Source organism: Chlamydotis macqueenii, chromosome 12, assembly GCF_036417535.1.
Source record: "Chlamydotis macqueenii isolate bChlMac1 chromosome 12, bChlMac1.mat, whole genome shotgun sequence".
NCBI classification, from domain to species: Eukaryota; Metazoa; Chordata; class Aves; order Otidiformes; family Otididae; genus Chlamydotis; species Chlamydotis macqueenii.
The window spans coordinates 7,483,501-7,502,537 of NC_141567.1; the positions used below are offsets into that span (position 1 = coordinate 7,483,501).

Consider the following 19,037-nt stretch of genomic DNA (forward strand, 5'->3'; position numbering starts at 1 on the left):
CTTGACTTTGTTTGTTATCAGTTGGAAGTAGTTTTTGTAAGGTGCTGTGCTCTGCTGAGCACTGAAGTTCTCTACTGAATTAAGCACTAGATCTCCTGAAGAAGCCTTCAGCTGGGGCGACAGTAGCAGTAAGAGCAGACAGGGCTGTGTCTCAGCCTTGGTGAGAAGGCTGGACTTCCCTTCTCTTGCTCCCACCATCAGCTGATTAAACCAGGATACTTGAGCATGAATGGGACTGGTAGCCTGGTGTCATGCAGTGCAGGGAGGCAGTGATAACACCAAGTTCCGTATTGGATATGATATATTTTTGAGGTTTTAAAAACAGGGAGTTTACAAATGGTTTCTAGGCACCCAAGATGACTATTGGCTTTAGATGGTAGATGAAGCAAGTTATGCTGCTGTTGTGAAATCTGGTGATAAGTACAGGCTGCATTTGCATTTCCAAGTCCTAGAAATGCCTAAACATGCCTCTGTCTGTAGTGCAAGCTCCCAGCGAAAGCAGGTCCTGGAGACAAGCTGCAGAGCCCAGGGAGAGAGTAGCTAGTTCATATACTTGGGCTGTTTTGTGGGATTTGAAATGGAGCACAGAGAAGTATAGGAAGAACTTTTCTTGGAGGTTTTTGGCCTTTCCCCTCTTGCAAAGTGCACAGATGATAGAGAAGAAAAGAGTCAAATGTCAACTTTGCAAAGCTTTAAGTTCATTTTGCAGCTTTGACTGGAGTTTGGTAGTTCTTTTATCTGGAATGGATCCTGCTTTCCCAAAACAGAATGGAAGGAATTACCCACAGGATGATTTAACTTTTTGGTTTGCTTTCTCTCTGTCACAAGATTTCCCAAGTACGTTACACAAACGCTCTTTGTGCTGAGGGCTGTGGGTGGGGCATTATACTTGGTAGTTGCTGTGCAACTTTGTGATCTGTCATTAGCAGACTGGGAAGGCGGTACGTGTGCTCTGGGAAAAGGCTGTATTCTGATTTAAAATCGTCTGTTGGCTTGATGTTGTGCTTCCTTCTCCTGTGAAAGAAAGGTCCTGCATCTCATGCAGGCTCTATGGGCTCCCCTTGGAGTCAGCAAGAGATGTTTGTCTGTGAGCAGAATTAGTGGTGGCTCCTGGAGTCAGTATTTCCTGGGAAAGAAACCACAGCTGACAAACGTTAGTGCACAGTAATTTACACTCCACAAACCACTCATCAAGAGAACCATAAAACCCAAAACTTCCTGTGCAGATATTTTGCTTGAGGGCTAAAATATTGATTGTTTGAAAAACAACATTTCTACTCAGTAAGTGTCTCTAGCTTTCACTGTTTTGCCCATGTCCTAACTGTTAGAAAGCGTATAGCTGGAGAGGAGCACCCCTGCTCTAACAGATGAGAGAAAAATCTTGCAGGTTTCCCAAGTGCTGTTGTATTCCGTGTAACGCAAAGTCAGTTCAGAGCTAACCTGAGCCAGCATCTTGAGGAGCTGCCCCTGCTCCTCCTGCTAACCAGGAGATTGACCCTGCTTCCAGGATTTACAAAAACGGCCCTACTGCTCCCCAGCGCTGGTGTTATTAAAAGAAATCTGTTTCAGAGTGGGTTGCGTGGTTATACTGCACTGGTATGCTTTTTCTTTTGCAGAAGTCCAGGCTGTTCTGCTCTCTGACATGCTCGTGTTCCTTCAGGAGAAGGACCAGAAGTATGTCTTTGCCTCACTGGTAAGGCTTCAGCCTCCTTCCTTTTCTACTTGAGAGGTCCTTGATATGTGTTGGGCAGTGAAGCCAGCCATTGCCTGCTAAACAACTTAATTCTCTTGCTTCTAACATTTTTGTTTGCTGAGCGGGCTCCCTTTTGACAGGAAAACATGTCTTTGTGTCCCACCTCCCCTTTCTGTAGTGCCTTGGCACAGCAGATAATTGGCTTGGAAAACCTGCCTGTGGCTTGATACACTTACTGCTTTTCAGTTTGTGCAAGCTGAAGCGGTGATTGGGGTGGGAGGGGGCAATGGGATAATGCAAACATTGTAAAAATGAACCTCAGCAGAAGGAAATGTCCTAATACGTTGTGAGCTACGATGGTGGGTGGGGGGAGGGAAATGCCACTGCAGTAAATTCAACAGAACAGCTTGAAAATAAATGTCAGAAGAATATATTCATAATGCACAAGACCAAAAACATTAGCTTTTGAAGGCAGGCCTCATAAAAGAGCTCGGCACACTGACCTGCTAAAGAAAACTTAGTACCTAATTGAGTCTGTTGGGGCTGTACCTTGCAGGCATGGTCTAGACTGGCTAAACCTTGTGACCTTTCCACCCTTTAAACATATTGAAAGCTGATAATTTGTTATTCCAGTTCCACCAACAATCTGCACAGACTTGGTGCTCTACACAGGGGGAGCTGATTCGCACACAAGTCCTGCTAGTGAACCGCTACCAAACCACCCCAGTGTAGCGTCCTGTAAAATGCACAACGGGGCTGACTCATATGCAGATGCCACCACAGCAAAGGGACGTTTTAACGGAGTAGGCTGATTACACAGAGGCCATAGCAGACAGTGAATGTCATCTTACACACAAGGCTTGTCTGTCATAGGAGTCAGCTGTGAGCTTTTGAGAACAGCAGGGGTTTTGTGGGATTTGAAAACAAGATGTTCCTCCATCCCAGAGAGAGATCGCCAAGAAAACGTGTGTGAAGCAGGCACTAGCAAGCTGCACTAAGTTTAAGGAGCTGTGCTATTAATGACACAGAGAGTGTGGGCAGGAGGAGGTGAGATCAAAGGTCTGCTGGAGTTACAGCAAAATATGGTACAGTTTGCAAAAACCACAGTCAATTTTAAATTAATTCCTTGTTGAAATAGAACAAGGCAAAATTGCTTTTTCTACAGGACTGATGGTGGAAAGCAAGCCCTTTCCTGTACTTGTGACCCCATTAAAATGATTTATTTTTTAATAAAATTTATTTTTTTAAAAAATAACCCATAGCTGCAAACCGAAGAGAAGTAGCAGTAAGGGTATTGACCTTTTCAATGCTAGTTTGCTTCTGGAAACTAGTACCGTTCACCCTCCTCATGCATTTCTTTCCATCTAAAGGACCAGAAATCTACTGTGATCTCTCTGAAGAAGTTGATCGTACGAGAAGTGGCTCATGAAGAGAAGGGTTTGTTCCTGATCAGTATGGGTGTAAAGGATCCCGAAATGGTGGAAGTCCATGCCAGCTCCAAAGAAGAGCGTAACGGCTGGATACAGATCATTCAAGACACAATGAACACCATGTAAGCTGCCAAGCTTGTTCTTACAAGGCAGGTGATGCACATGGTCGTGTTCTGTTAGTAACTAAGATGTGTGTCTCATTCAGGGATAAGGATGAAGATGAAGGAGTCCCTTGTGAGTCTGAGTTTGAAAAGAAAGTGTCGGATGCAAAAGTGAGAGGACTGAAAGGTAAAAACCTACCTGGGACAGAGCTGGGGAGTGGTTTTTGACAAATTTACAGTAATTCCTGTTTGGGTTTTGTGGTTGAACTATGACATTTTTCAGAGGACTGAGAATCCTGCATCCAGCAAATAACTGCAATCCTTGTTTTCACCTCATCTTGTTTGCATTATTTTTTTCTGAGCCTGCTGGATGCCTTTGCTGCACAGGACTGCACAGGGCAAGGCTGTATCTTGAGGTCCCACTAGATGGGGCCAGTATCTCAGGAATTGCTCAGTTTCCTTGCTGAAGCTTTTATTTCCTCCCTTCATCTCTGTTTTCTGTTCACCTCTACAGAACAACTTCAGCAGAAGGATAAGCAGATCCTTCTCTTGCTGGAGGAGAAGACTAGGATCTTCCGGGACATGGCAGACAGCTCTGTGCAAGAGGACATGCCAGGCTCCAAGCTGCTCTTCCGAGCCAACACGGAAGAGGCACCAAAAGGAGAGGCCATTATGAAAACTGCGATAAATGAAGGTGAGCAAGTCAAGGTGACACGTTAATTACACTAACCAACACACCCACCTTCAGTGAAGCTGTCAGTCCTCAAGCACCAATTTTGCAGGGGAAGGTTTCTCTTTGTAAGAATAACAGCATAGATAAGGAGATATTGCCACTCGTGGTATTGTCTCAGGGACAGGTAATGAGGATCAGGAAAGGAAGCAGTTATTGATGACTGTTGAAAGAGGGCAGAAAAGAAGTCAGCACAGAAAACAACCATGCATGGATGGAAACTCGGCCAACTTTCCAGTGTGATTTTGGAAGTGGCTAAAAATTATTAAATGCTGTTGTCAGATCACACCAGGGTTGCCTGGAGAAAGTGAGGGAGGTGTAAGCCTGTGCAGAGCTTCAGGAATTGGAGTTAATGGTCAGACAGGCTGAGTTTTTGCAGGGGGAATGCCTACTGTTCATATCACTGTCCTAGAAACATCGTTTCTTAGTACAGCATAGCATGTGAATGTCTGACCTGAGCTCAGATAGGGGTGAAAATAGCTCAGAAGCCTGAGGTGGTCTTTAACAGAGATATCGTTGCTTTTTATCAGTGGAACTGCTGCAAGACCTGGTGAACAGGAGCCTGGGCACTGCCTTCGGGCAGCAGGTCAGCAGCACTGAAGAAGGAGGAGTTGGCCCCATCTCTCTCCCTAGGAGGGCAGAAACTTTTGGAGGATTTGACAGTCATCAGATGAATGCCTCCAAGTGTAAGTAGTTACAAGTGTGCACATCAGCATTTGTTAGTAATATACAATGTTGTCATATCCTCTTGCTTCAGAAGGACTCCAGCAGCTGCTGATTACATTTCCCAACTCCTCTCCAATAACAGTTGATAGGTTAAATAACAGATTAGGAAAAAAGCATATGTACAGGTGGAATTACGGTTGTTGGGAACCCGTGGTTGTGTGAGGATTAGACATCTGAACTCTTCACTCCCCTCTCTGTATCATCCTTCTTGCCACATGAAAGCATTTGGCTTCTTAATAGATTAGTTTCTTCATGTTCTTATAATATCTGCAGCTCTGTTCTTCGTTCTTCAGTTATCTTCCAGCAGGAGCCTGGTGCTGTTGCGTTTGTGAACGGATGAGGATATCGCTGAATCGAGCACCTTCTCCCCTGGCTCTGTTCTCTATGCATTTGTGTTCCGCATACAACTGCATGTGTTAGTCCTGCAATTAAGTCTCTCCCAAACAAATGTGTGAATATTTATTTCAGTGGCATAGTTGGCTGCTTCCCAGTGCTCTCTTTCTTTACCCTAGTCATCAGAAACTTCCCTGTCCTCAAATTCCTTTCTCTGTGGTCTCGCTCATACTCCCAATGCAGCCAGTTTTGCTGCGCTAGTGTCTGTCTCAGCGTTGGGCTCGTTGGACCTTGTCTGACCTCATGCATTAAAGGAGCAGTGTTAACTCCAGACAGTCAGACATGAGAAGTATGTAGAGGTTTTCCCAGCTCTATTAGAAAGCTGCAAAGCCCTCCACAGGCCTTGTCATCGTAATGGCAAATATATTCACACTGGAGGGGTTTGTTTAGGGTTGTGCCTCTGTTGCGGTGATGAATTGGACAACCTCAGGCTGTTCATTGCCTAGCTCTAGGTTTTCCATAGAAATGTCCACTTTTGAATTAGATTGTATTTCAGTAGTTGTAGAGTCTTGGGAGAATTTGGCAAAAGAATGCAGGGACTGTTTGTTCAGCTGGAGGCTGGAAGGCATGAAACCTTGCTTTCATCTCCAGTTTTTCTGTTCACAACCTGTACCACCTTGGGCAAGGCTTATAACTTGACTCCCCTTCGTTCTTCCCTCCAGCAAAGCAAAAGGGAGGTGTTTCCTCCTGCAAAGAGGTGGAAGGTCCCAGGATGTGGCGCAGGAGAGAAGGTCTGTTAGGAGGACTTGAGGGTCAGCCTTTAATAGCAAAGCCTGCCTGGGGGGTGGTGGGAGGAGAGGGCCTTTGCGTTAGGTACCATGTCCTTCACATTGCTGCAGATACAGGTGTATGTGAAGTTGTTTATCATTGAAAGAGTGGCAATAGAGAGGTTACCAGTGCAGGTGTGGGTTTTCCCCATGGGCTGCATCTCAGCTGGCAAGGGAAGTGTAAGAGTCTTGGCAAGAGCTAGAGGTCTGAAGAGCTGTATACAACTTCTTCACCGCCATGAGCAGAAGAACGTGCTCTTAGGCACAGCAGGTGGAGGGCTACAGCCCTCTTGGCTCCGCAAGTGAGTTCAGTCCTGCTCAGGAGCACTGATATGAGCCATCCAGGGGGATGTTAGAAAGACAAGTCTGGTGCCCTTTGAAGATACAGGTTTCTGATAACTAAGGCTAAGGAGAAATTCTTAGCATAAAATTACACAAGGTATTGCTCAGCAATATCTGACCCAGCTGTAAATTGCACGTGCACAAGAGAGGCATTGAAACTGTACCTGCAGTAATACACCCTGATATGATACTGTTATTCTTCTCTGTCTGCTCTCATTCTGCCTCATGTCTTCTCAGCAAGCGTTCTTTGGTAGTAGACAGCAGTGCAGGGGCTAGACAGCACCAATTAATAGGAGTGTGCTGAATTTATCAGCACATTGTCTGAAACCAAAGTCAATCCTAGTATGAGTTCAGATCCACTTTTTCAGGTGGTGCTGATATGATTTGTATGTACACAGGGAGCAAATGCCTTTGGTTAGTGTCAAAAGCTCTGTGTCCCCTTTTGTGAAACATCTGAGTTTCCTGTATTAAATTTCTCAGACATTAGCAAGTTTATCTGAGGCTTAAAATGTTGAATAACCAGTGTCAATGCTGGCTTCTTCCTTCAGGTGGAGCGAAAGATGAAGGCGACGATGCTCAGGACCTTCGGAGAACGGAGTCCGACAGCGTTTTAAAGAAGGTATCACTTGGTTTATCTATCTGCTGCCGCTGAATTCAGATGTCAAGAGAGTGGATATTCAAGTCTTGAAAAATGCCTGAATTTCTTGACAATTGGCTATATCCTAATAAGTTAAAAATGAAATAAAATTGGAAGTATGCAGCCAAAAATTCTTTGCTCTAGCTAAAATCCTGACTTGAAAACCATTGCCAATCAGCAGTATTCCTTTGTGGCACAGGCTATCTGCCATCTGTCTGCAGATCAGCTGAAGCATGTGTTTAATCATGCCTCATTATTGAAATGATAAGGTCAGCTATAACCTTGCACGTATTCTTGCTGTGGATCAATCCATTATATAACTACAAAACGATACCTAATTAACATTTTGTTTTAGATGATTTTAACTTGCCGAAAAAACATGCATGAATTCTCCCCGAATGGAAGATGGAGAGGAGGTTTAATGTGTCTGTCATTAGTTCAGCTTCAGAACACATTTACTGTGATTTCTCATTTGTCCTCATATTAAATCTGTGATCTTTTCACAGGGTGGAAATGCTAATCTGATCTTCATGTTGAAAAGGAATAACGAGGTAAGAATTGATTCTGCTGCTCAGCTGTTTCCTTCATTTAAGTGGCAAGTGAATTTGTCTCAATAGGTGATAATGTAGAAGAAAATACATTTCATTTGCTAAAGCGCATGTAGACTTGTAAATACATTAAGCTGAACCCACTGTGTCATTTATTTGTTTAACCTTGGATGTTCAGACAGGGAATTTGCTGATTGTCATCTGCTTGCCAGCGGGATGATATGTGCTGATTACAGGCAGCAAGGGTTAATTACCACCAGGATGCACAGGGCTGTATTTATTGTGCATCTGCAGACAGAGGGAGTTTAATTTTATGTTGCAGGTGCAGTGAATTGGGGCAATTAGATTTCTATTCTCCCTTTGATACACATTCATAACTGCCAATTAGCATTAATGGCAGAACGAGAAGCAATTCTCTTAATATGGGCTATCACACCACTACTGCAAATACCGCAATGCTTTTTCTTCTTCTTAAAAGTAATTGTAGGTTATGAGAGATTCAGATAAATTTTAGATAGGCTAAAAATATATTTAGGGATAGGGCATTGCTCCAGAGCAGCTTGCTCTGTATTGATGCACGATGTGTTCACATTTACCTGTATTTCCAGAGAGCCTCCATGAACACACCGGCTGTCCTTGTGTGCCTGCTGTATTGCAGTTTTTCTGTCTAATGACACTGGGACTTGTGTGGGTCAGCCGAGGGTGGAAGAGTACAAATAATCCTCATTCATTTTAAGATTTCTTCTTTTTGCACCCCTTGAAGTCCTTTCCCTGAAATTTTTAAGTGAACTGCCAGGTTTCGTCCCTATCCCTGTGCTTGTTCTTGAGCAAGCTGATGCTCTGGGAAATGGTTTGCAGAGACAACCCAGGAGTTCCTGTGAGGTCTCTGCATTTCAGTACTTTTGCAGATATTTCCTCCCCTGCTGCACTGACAGTTAGGAAAGTGAGGAAGATGATGCCAGGCACCCCTGAAAGATGTCCAGGGGATGTATTTTTGTACCGGGGGATGATGCAGTCATTGCAAGTGAAAAGTGAGAAAAACGAATGTGTAGAGGGATGGCTGTACAGCTTGTCAGACCCACTGCTGGGTCACGGTGGAAAAGGAGGGTGCTTTACGCGTACCCTGGCACCCAGACCTAATAGCAACGCTCTTGTTTTCTTGCAGCAGGTCCTCCAAACCATTACCAGCCTCCATAAGCTGCTCAGTGCTTTGCAGGTAGGCTTGGCCGTTCATCCTGCTTTTGCATGCCACTTGCCCAAACCGCGCATCCGACCAGCCAGTAACAACTGCTCATGCTTCGCTCCTCGTCTCCCCTTCCCCTTTTGCTTGTCATGTCCCTGTGCAGCTGATTACGCCGCAGCCAGGCCTAAGTGAACCGGTGCTCACCTGAATTTGGGAAGCTGCTGGGGGAGATGCTCTGCCAGCCGCAAGGCAGCAGTGCCGAGCTGTGAATTTGATGGGGGAAGATGGGATTCGATATGGCACCCTGAGGTTTTCAGGGATTGAGCCTCTCTCTGTGGAGAAAGCTCTGCAGTGATTTGTGTCCCCTTCTCTCCTAGGGCGTCGTGCTGCAGCAGGACACCTACATTGAGGACCAGAAGCTTGCTCTGAGTGAGAGGGCTCTGACCCGAAGCTTCTTCCGGCCAACTTCGCTGCTGGAGCAGGAGAAGCAGCGCAACCTGGAGAAGCAGCGCCAGGAGTTGGCCAACCTGAAGAAGCAGCAAACACAGCACCAGGAGGAAAGGAGGAGGAGAGAGAAAGAGTGGGAAGTCCGGGAGAAAGAGCTGGCTGAGCAGGAGATCCACCTGGCCCAGCGAGAGGAGCAGGTCCAGAGAGGGTGGCAGGATCTTGAGCGGGAGCGAGAGGAGCTGCAGGTGAAGAAGGCCGCCTACCAACTTGACCTGGAGAGACTTCGCACAGCACAGAAGCAGCTGGAGAAGGAGAAGGCGCAGTTCAAGCAAGACGTGGAACGATTAGCTCAAATGCGGCAGGAGGCTGACCGCAACCAGGTAAATGCTGCCGACAGCCAGGCTATAGGAGAGAAGCTGTTCCCTGCAGAGAGCTCCTGGATGGCTCCTGGGCCTACTGGTGCCAGCCCAGCCCTAGACACACAGGGCTTGGTATTTAAAACTGGCTCTTTCCTTGCACGTGATGTGCAGGGCTGCGTTTCTTGCACCTCCAGAGCTGCTGAGGCATTGCCGGTGTTGATGCAACGTGATGTATTCAGGATGCCTGGCCGGTCCTGAGCAGTAGGTGGTTACAACAGCCGGAGGTCTGCCAGGTTTTCTGTGCCACTTGTTGGCAGCTGACAGAGCAGAGGTGGCTGGCTTGCAGAGGAGATGCCCTAGGCAATCCCAGGAGGTCAATATTGCCTTTGGCCTTCACCCCACGGGGGCTGAGCTCTGGGGGGGGCGGTCAGGCAGATAAGATGTTCTTCTCGGAAACAGCACCTGAGCATTGTGGGTTAGCTACACCCTCCAGCTGCCATGAAAGCCACTTGCGAGGTGGCTAACTGCAGGGGAAGGCTGTTTGTGTGCTTACGTCCATCTCCAAAAGCATTCTCAATATCTAGCAAAGAGATGGGCATTGTCCCTGTCCTAAAGAGGCTGGCCACCTGCAGTCTGGTCCTGGCTCAGTGAGCAAAGAGCCCTGACTCTGCTGCAGGAGGCTTCTGGTGTCAGGCTGCCCACAACCAGAAAGCAAAGCCCACACACAGATCCTGCTTTGTGCATTTTTCGGCAAGCTGGGATTTATTTTTTTTTTGTAACTGTGCAGCAATCTGAGGAGAACAAGCATCCATTGGCAAAACATGGGCTGAATTTGAACCTTAAGCCTGTTGTTGATCATTTTGTTTGTTTGTAACTCACTAATTCTGAATGTAATTTGCTTAGAGCTATAGCAAAATTAGTTTATAAATGTTGGATTGCAGAATGGAAATGATTTTGGGTGCCTGAATGGACTAATTGCAGAGCTCAGCACTGAGCTCTGAAAAGCAAATCATCAGAGGAGGGCTTGCTCCTTCCCTCCCTCCCCAGTTCCTGATCAGGCGTGAAGTTTTCCAAGCGCACGGTGAAGCTGTTCCAGCGTCGAGCACATGTAGACATTTGAAGGATATGGATGCTGTGGGAGAGGCTGGGAGGTAAAAACTGCGAGGCCTGTGGGATCAGGAGGGGGGGAAGCACCTTTTCTAGGCAGGTATCTTACTGACATTTCAGAGCTATTAATAGAGTTTGAGGCTTTGTTGAGCTGTTGTTTTGATCTTCCCTTTGAATGTATGAGCTCAATTACATCCTGAGACAGCCGTTAGGAAAAAAAAAATCAGGAAAAATTGTTTTGCTTTCATCTTTTGCTTGGGAAGGCTTCCTTTGACACATGCTGCTCCGGTGCTGTGTGCTGGCGTTCCCCTGCCGGATAGGCACGCTTCTCCTTGGCCTTCTGCCACCGTCTGTGTGCCTGAATGATGTAGAGTGAGTCTTGGTATCAAGATCTTAGAGAATATTTGCCCTTGGCTTGTTGATACATAGCATAGTACATGTAGGAGCAAAAGATACTGGAGCATTACACTTTATATGCGTTGTTTCTTCATCTTAAACAGAGAGGGCTGCTTCTCTTACTGTTTTGCCTGGATGGGAACCACCTTTTAGCTGGGTATTCACAAGAACAATATCTGTCTGCATGAGTCCTCTGGAACACACCTTTCCTACCCAAGTTCTCTGCTAGCCTCTTTCATGCCCCAATGAAACACTTTTATTTTCCTTTATAGGTTTCAAATCTACATGAGAAGCTTGCAAGAGTCTCCTCCCAGTCCAGCATCGATGACTCTTCCAAGCAGAAGAGCCCTTCCCTTCCTAAACAAGGGCACTTTGATGCAGAACTGTCTGTCTCCCCCAAAAGGAACAGTCTTTCAAGGACACACAAAGAGAAAAGCACTTTCCATTTGCTTAGCACAACAAACCAGACTAACAAGGCAGCTGAGGAACAGCCCCAGATGCCTACCCGCCTCTTCAGTTTAGCCAAACCAAAGGAGAAGAAGGAAAAGAAGAAAAAGGGCAGGGGGCATCGCTCCCAACAGTCTGGTGAGTGTCAGGGAAGGTCACAAGTCTGTTTTCACGGTTGGTGAGCTGGCTTTTCCCTCCAGCCAGCAAACTTGCGGAAGCCACAAAACCCATCCTTGAATGTGGGTGGTAACACAGAGATGGAGAAGATCAGCTGTGATGAGTGGAATTCCCAGCTTGAAGTGATCTTCTCTGGGCTTTTCTTCCTGTTCTGCACTCCCTGGGGCTGTCAGAGAGGCACACTGCTCCCTGCTCCTTCCCTTCCCCATCCTGTCCTGAGCAGCTTCCGTGGGCTGAGTTCTCCATGTATTTTTCAAATCCCTGCTTCGAGGAGGAAAATGTCCTGCTTCAGTGTATATGTTTTCAGGAGCTGCTGCCTGGATGCTCCTGGCTATTGCAGCTCCTGCGGCACTGCTGTCTGCTTTACCTCTGTAGTTTGGAAGTAATACCTGCAACGCTTCTGGTGGCCTCTCCCTTCCCCTCCAGCCAGTCTGTCTTGTCTCTTGATCTGAACAAAACACATGCAGTTTTTTTCTCTGGTAGTTTTGCATCCCCTTAGGACTTAGTTCTGCACCTCAAACCTTTGACCCACATGAAATCTGATCTCACGTCCTCGGATGACCGGCTTTATCCATATTAACTGGCGGATGTTTTCCAATTTGTATACAGGAAAGCTCATCAATTAAGAGATATAATTTCATGGTTGCTCACTGAGGAACTGGACATCTTTTAAGATGCCCAGTGGATTTGGCAGACAGCGAGGTTCCTGTGCAGCTGGAGTCCCACTCTGCCTGCTGTATTCCTGTATTCCCATAGTGATTCCCACCTGTTTTTTTTTTTTGTCCTGCAGATTCTCACTCGTCAGAAGCACCTCCAGAGGGTGAGGAGATCTTCTGCTGATAACAGACGGTTCCATCAGTCACTCTTGGCATTGGTACAGTGGACATCTCCCTGCCCACTCCACAGCACGCTGCTGGTGCCTGCATCTGACAAGCATTTGGAGGTTTTAAATAAAACATGTTATGAAGTCTGTTAAGTGATGGGAAAGGGCCTCTCTTCTGTGGTTTTGCGTGAATTCTCACCGCAGAGGCTGACTGCATGGCAAATAGTACCGTCTCTCTGTGCAAACCTTGGGTTAAATGGCTTGGGATAGGTGTTTTCTGTCTCTTCTTACTGCTGAAGGATGACAGAACGTAGCCTTAAGGGGTCTGTGCCTTCAAATTCCCCTTTTCTGGGGAACGTAACCAAAACCACACATTTAGTAAAAGATTAGGACTCTACAAATGGTGCGTACACACTGGCATATATAGATATACTGTATATATACATATATGTATCTATGTATCCACTGGGATATGCTTACAGTCTGTACAGCCAAGCTTAGCTCGGCCCATGGGGATAGATGATACCTGATGACTTTCAGGGAGCATGTAGATATTAAATATCTTGCCCTTACTGCTCCAGTTGTAACGCCATTGACTTGCACGCCACTTTTTTGCTCATGGTGTATGGACTGCTTTGTTTCAGAAAGGTACCTTGCACCAGGAAGCAGTAACAGCGTTCAAAACAAAAATTCAGAGGGGAAAAAAAATAAATTTAAAGTAATTCCAAAAGATTTCCATGAGGCAGAGGATTTAAATATCAAACTGTTTCCAGAATTAAGCAGAATGTCTTTGGGTATATTTAAAACAATGCCGAAAAGAGAAGTTTGGTAGGCTTGTAAGGCAACCCCAGGGAGCCAGAACAGTGTTCAAGTGGGAACAACTCTTAAGCCACATTTTTTTTACACAACCTCTTTGAGGTCCTGCTCTCTCCTTCCAGCCCCTAAGTAAAGTTTTTTTTTTTTTTTTGCCAGAATATAGTTCTTCAGTTGCATTTGACATCTCTTCATTACCAGCCTGGTGACTTACTGGAGCAATGATTGAAAATCTACTTTCAGGGACCTTTGTTCTGTTATTTGTATTTTACTTCCCCTACTTTTTGTGTTACCGTTGAGCTTCTGTTTCTCTGAATTTTGTCAGCTTCCTGTGCTCGTTTCTAAGGTGGAATGAGACAGCAGCAATTTCAGAGTACTTTAGTGAGGCGTTGCAGGTCAGGGAAGCAGAGCAAACTCCAATGGGGCAGCTCATAGTTACAATTCCGTGCGCTCAGTAACCATTTCTAGGGAGATAATACATGTTCTCATGGACAAAAACGCTGTGGGACAAGTCCAAAGGTCCCGCGTGGCAGGTCCATTTCCATTGCCATGGGCTCTAGGGTGAAAGCGTCCGTGTGTCCCTGTGTTGCCATCAGCAGAAAGGGGATGGTCCGAGGGTGGCTCTCGCTGTGCCGACTCTGAGGTGTTTGTACAGCTGCTGAATACAGGAATGTGTTCAGTGGGGGAAAAGAAATGCAGCAAGCCAAACTTTTTTCCAAAATTCTCTGAGGGGAATTGCCCGAGTGGATTTCTAAAGTTATGAGACACTGTCAGCTTCAAAATAGCTCAAGGGTTTGCTCAGAATTTGAAACTGTCAAGTGCATTTCCTTTCCTACCAATTTTTCTTTTAAAAAAATATATATATCTCTCTCTCTTCTTGCACTATTGTTTGATTTCAGTGTGCTCTCTGGCTTCTCACAAGCTAGTAACCTGCAGCAGTTTTCAGAGCTTGTTGCTGATGAGTACCAGCAACGTTGATGGTGAGGTGGATGCTTAGACTGGTCTGTCTTGGTCAGTGCAGGAATCCTAAACCGCCTGCTTGCTTTTGAAGCTCTCTAAACTATTAAGACTCAAAAAAAAAAAAAAAAAAAAAAAAGGAAGAAAGGAAAAAGGTTTGAGATTTATTTTTATTTTGCTTTTTTAAATATTATTTGGTGCTTGTTCTTAATTGCAAGCAGGGCTTGCAAAAATATTTATCTTTCTGTTTATTTGAAAGAGTTCTTTTTTAAAAGAAGTTTACTTGGTTTTATTTTTTTATTTTTATTTTTTATTTTGCTTTTATTTAGGGGTTTGAGGGGTGATTTGTTTTTTTTTCTTTCCCCCCTTTTTTTTTTTTTTTTGTTTTCTTACCAAGAGATTGGTAAACCAAATGTTCTCATTTCCCCGATTCCTACAAACCCACAGTTTGGGCAGTGCTGCTTAGCAGCCCGTGCCATGGCCAGAGTTAACACAAGTTCAACTGAGAGCTTTCTTTAAGGCAGAGCATCTTTGGGCCAAAAAAATCTGGAAAAAGAAGCAGTGACTTCAGACAAGACTCCTCCTATCAGTTAGTTTCCTTGTTTAAATATTTTGTTTAGACTTTCTAATACCTCATGGAGACAAAGGAAAAAGCAAAACATGGAGTGGCTGCAGTGACGTGAGGGTCCGGTCGCTTGTCCAGGGAGATCCAGGCACCTCTTCTCCTGAACCTGAAAGGAGCTGGAGGAGGCATGTGCTGGTTTTGTGGTGTTATCTTTTTCCTAAGAAAAACACTGATTTCACAAAATAGCTTCTGCCCTGCTGTTTGTACATCTGTGAAAATGAATGTGTCAAGCTGAAAATTTTGGAAACCAAAGCAGTGCATGGCTCATTTACTGCTGTGTAAACTGAGATCAGGTCCCCGGTATTTCTGAAAGTCCCCCTCAGTCTGTAATAGCCTTCGCCAGGATGAGCTTTTCTTTTCATCCTGCTGTCTTTTTCCCAGGCCCAACATATCTTGAATTCACGACACAGGAATGTCCCATGGCTCCGAGAAGGGCATCAGACAGGAGACGCGAGACGCAGGGCAGCAGGGCTGAGTCTCTGCCTGGCTTGACCGTCTCTTCTGACCTGTGCAAATCTAAAAATCATTCAGTGCCCTAAGCGAAAGTGATCTCCTAAGGTCCCCATGGTTCCTTGTCAAGGAAACCACGGGCATGAGTCAGAAACGCACTGACCAGGAACACTGCGTATCAAAGCTGTTTGTGTCTTAAATTCTGGTGGACAGACCTTTGTCCCTGGAGGACGTATGTTACTGTATGATTCACTTATTTTGGAATGAAGCCTTTACTCCCACACTGCTTCCTCCTTCTTTCACCTTTAGGAAGACGAGGGCTTGTTTTTATCTCTTTAGCCTTTCATTTTTCCCCTCTCAGGTTTTCTTTGGAAAGGCTTGGTGTAGGTTCCCAGAGTTGGATTCCCGCTCTGATCCCTGCGGGTTGCCTAGGGTTGTCTGCTAGAGCATGGTCCCATCTTTACAGCACCAAAGCCTTTCTTCTTCCTGGCCTTAAAATGCATTTGCTCCAGTTCCACACCTGGCATCCATCCTGCAGTTGTTGAAAGCGTGTTATTTCTTCAGCCCAGCCTGATGCTGGATCTGGTTCCCAGAGCCGGTCCCTTGATCCCGTTTGGAGCACCCAAACCACCCTGTTTTGCACTGGGTTCCTGGCACACAGAGCAGGTTCAAAAATGTCTGTGCAAAGCCCGTATTGTTGGAGGGAGAAGAGGACTCTGCAAAGGCTCTCGGAGCTTTTTCTGCTAGTGTTTCATGGAGGGGAAAAATCAGACTTGCTTTTCTTGGGCTTTTCTTTGCCTGGTCTTTATCCCTGCCCAGCAGAAGGAGTTCCAGTGACCAGGGAAGTGGGAGCGTGGGCTCAGAAAGTACAGAAGTGGTCAGTATTAGCTGGGGTTGCTGGAATACCCCGGCGGTAGAGAGCAGCTGTAGCAAACGGTGTGAGACTCGATGGAGTTGTGTGGGGTTGGCCTTACCTTCTTTTAAATGAAGCAATCATCTCAACATGTAACTTGATGTCAGTTTGATGCCATAAAGCACTTTACATGGAACTGGTCTTGTCCCTTTTTGGTTTGGTTACATGGAGACAATCAGCTTTTCCATTGCTCCCCTCTTCAGCAAAATCTGAGCTGCAAGTAGGCATATTCCTGGTTTGGGTGGGCTTTACCCCGGGAGGGGAGGAAAGCCCAAGCTTTTTTGTATTATTTTTAGACTAAAGTGGGTGTGAATCTGACTACAGTCCCACTGCAGACAAGTTGAGTGGCAGGACCAGAGAACTGGCTTCTGATGGCTCAGGTGTATCTGCCAGGAGAGCCCGTGCTGGCGTCACCATCACCTTCCTCACAGCGGTTTGCCCTCCATCTCCCTTTTCCTTGGAGAAACCCAGGGCAAAGGAAGTGTGGGGGGATGCAACCAAGTCAGTTAAGTGAGACCCTTTCCATGCACTAAGTTATTTACTGTCAGGCCAGTGGAAGACCTCCCAAGTGCCATCCCTGGGGCAGGAGCTCTCACCGCCACTGAGGGTGGACTTTTCGTGTCACGCTTAAAGTTTGACCACTGCTGAGAAGCACAGTAATGCCATTCGCTTGTGCAGATTTGTATTGCCTTCCAAAGGCAAGAGCATCTGTAGAGTCCAGTCATCTTTGCACCTTCTTTGAGGCACTAAGATATCTCAGAGCTGTTGCTAAAACACCAGAATCCAGTCCTTCCAAATGCCACTGAGTCAGAAGAGGTTCATCAGGTGCCAAATCCCAAGGAAGCTGTCTAGGATATCTGTGGCACGGGGCAAGGGAGGACTGGGCAGGGGGCACAGGAGAGTAACTGCTAAAATCCTACAAAACATTCCTTGTTAACCAGAACTCTGGAAATTATTCTGCCTGCTGGCCAGGTTTGGGAATTTAACATAATTTAAGGCACCCTTTTAAATAAAAAACCTCCCCTGCTGCTCGAAACTCTTGCTTCATGTGTCAGAAGGGGCAGCAATCAACGGTTCTTGATCTGGTGATGCAGCTAAGTTTTAAAGATAGGCGAGCTGAACTGGCTTAATCTCACACACCTCGCGCTCTCGAGCGATGGGAAGCGTCACGCTAGCTCCCTTCCCACCTGCGTTTGCAGGGCTTGGTGCCCTTCCCTTCCACATGCATTTCACCGACACTGATGCTTTGCTCAAATATATGCAGCTTCCATTGCTTGGGGGGAGGGGGCACGGGATAACAGTCACTGCTTTGCATACAGCTGTAAGCTTCGTATGTATTTGAGCTCTCTATAGGTATCCATCCTTCCCATCCTTTGAAGTATTTTACTATTTTCTTTATCAATATTAAACACTCACTAAAAAAAAAAAAAAATTTTTGTCCAGTTCAGTTCGCCTATGGTTAAAGTTTAGCCTGGTGTTTATTTTGTACTAATATGGAATGCACTTGAGGAATTCCCAGAGCATTGAGGAGGTGTATTCTAATAACCTGATATACCTCTGCTTTTGGTTTGTTTCTTAAAAAAAAATAAAAATAAAAATGCTTTGCATTTTCATGTTGAACCTGTTTAAAAAGAAAAGTTTAAAAAAAAAAAGTTGAAAAAAAGAATTTTTAAAAAAGAGGGTAAAACCTAATTGCTGTATGTTAATTTGTAATTATGTAAAAAGTGAGCAGGTTATTGACTGTAAAATTCTTCAATTTTTCTGTAACTTGCCAGAAACCATTAGGTTTTGTAACAAGCTTTTATTTATCTTCCTTTTTAGTTATCAGCATCAACCTCTTGTAAAGTCATTTTTCCTCTAAATAAATTTGATTTTAAGTCTTGAGTTTTCTGCCTGAAGGTTTCCACAACTTTGGTATTTCTGCTGTTGACTTTGTTGCACGGAGGCTGAATGTATAGACGTGACTGTAACCTGCAATCAAATGTTTGCATTGCTTTTATCATCTGGATTCCAGAGCCCATTGGACTCTTTAACGTATTTTCCTTCTCTTAGGAGATTTGCATTTTGCTGAAGGGCATATGGCCGTAATGATTTTCAGCTCCTTGGGGTTTTTCCCCCAACACACACAAGGCTTTTCCTCTTTTTACAAGAAGAGGAAGTGTCGCAGCCGTTATCTCGGCCACTTCAGCTCAGTAAGCCGAGATAAATGGCGGTCTGGCGGCTGCGTGCGTACGGCTCAAACAGCTCTGCCTCTCCGGCAAATCCCGGACACAGTGGGTTTATCTCATTTGTCTGAGAGAATTAGAGACGCCACATCTCGTCACAGGGACGGGGACTGAAGGAGGGATGTTTGCAGGTACGAAGCGTTGTGCTTTACGTATTCCCACGTCCCCTGCAAGAGGAGACCCAGCAGAAACGCTTTAGCCAGGGTCCAGGTCGATCCTCTGGCCTGGGAAGGTGCAGGTACAAGGTTGGTGGTGTTCCCAGTGCCTGCAGGCAGCAGTCCAGGCAGAAGAGGGTGCCGAAAGTACAGAGCCTGCACCATGAGGAGCCGGCACAGAGGGCCACGGTGGCGGGGGTTTCTCCAGCATCATTTTCTTTTACCTGTAAAAGCGACCACAGCTGCTTCTGTGCCGCTACTCGCGCACGGGACTGGAGCATCCTCTACCCAGGCAGAAGGAGCGGGGGGACCTGCACCCGTCACCCTCTGTGTGTTGATTCTGACGCAGAGGAATTGCTTCATCTCGCTATTTCACTCGTCCTCACAGGTGTTTGCGTTGCGCGTGCTGTTCTACAAACCTGGATTGTGTCAGTGAACCCAAACCTACGCCCTGTCACGCAGCGCTCGCTCCCAGACCAGCAGCTCCCTGGGTGCGAGCCAGGAGATGAAAGAGCGTGTTTATCTCGCCGCCTGTTCAGTAGTCCTCATTTTATTTGCATTCCCATTCGTCCCAGCTCACCTATTCACTGGAG

At 45.8% G+C, this 19,037-nt stretch overlaps 1 protein-coding gene across 1 annotated transcript in view; it reads left to right on the forward strand.

Annotated features, from left to right (window-relative positions):
• Positions 1–17,948, forward strand: part of AKAP13 (A-kinase anchoring protein 13) — a 197,389-nt gene extending 179,441 nt beyond the window's left edge. Inside the window, exons 29-39 of the mRNA XM_086756870.1 lie at positions 1,617–1,693; positions 3,064–3,245; positions 3,329–3,411; positions 3,739–3,918; positions 4,485–4,640; positions 6,731–6,801; positions 7,326–7,370; positions 8,533–8,583; positions 8,928–9,377; positions 11,132–11,444; positions 12,274–17,948. Of these exons, the coding sequence (XP_086612996.1) occupies positions 1,617–1,693; positions 3,064–3,245; positions 3,329–3,411; positions 3,739–3,918; positions 4,485–4,640; positions 6,731–6,801; positions 7,326–7,370; positions 8,533–8,583; positions 8,928–9,377; positions 11,132–11,444; positions 12,274–12,323 (1,658 nt within the window). The 3' untranslated portion in view covers positions 12,324–17,948. The remainder of the gene's footprint in view (positions 1–1,616; positions 1,694–3,063; positions 3,246–3,328; positions 3,412–3,738; positions 3,919–4,484; positions 4,641–6,730; positions 6,802–7,325; positions 7,371–8,532; positions 8,584–8,927; positions 9,378–11,131; positions 11,445–12,273) is intronic.
• The last annotated feature ends 1,089 nt before the right edge of the window (positions 17,949–19,037 follow it).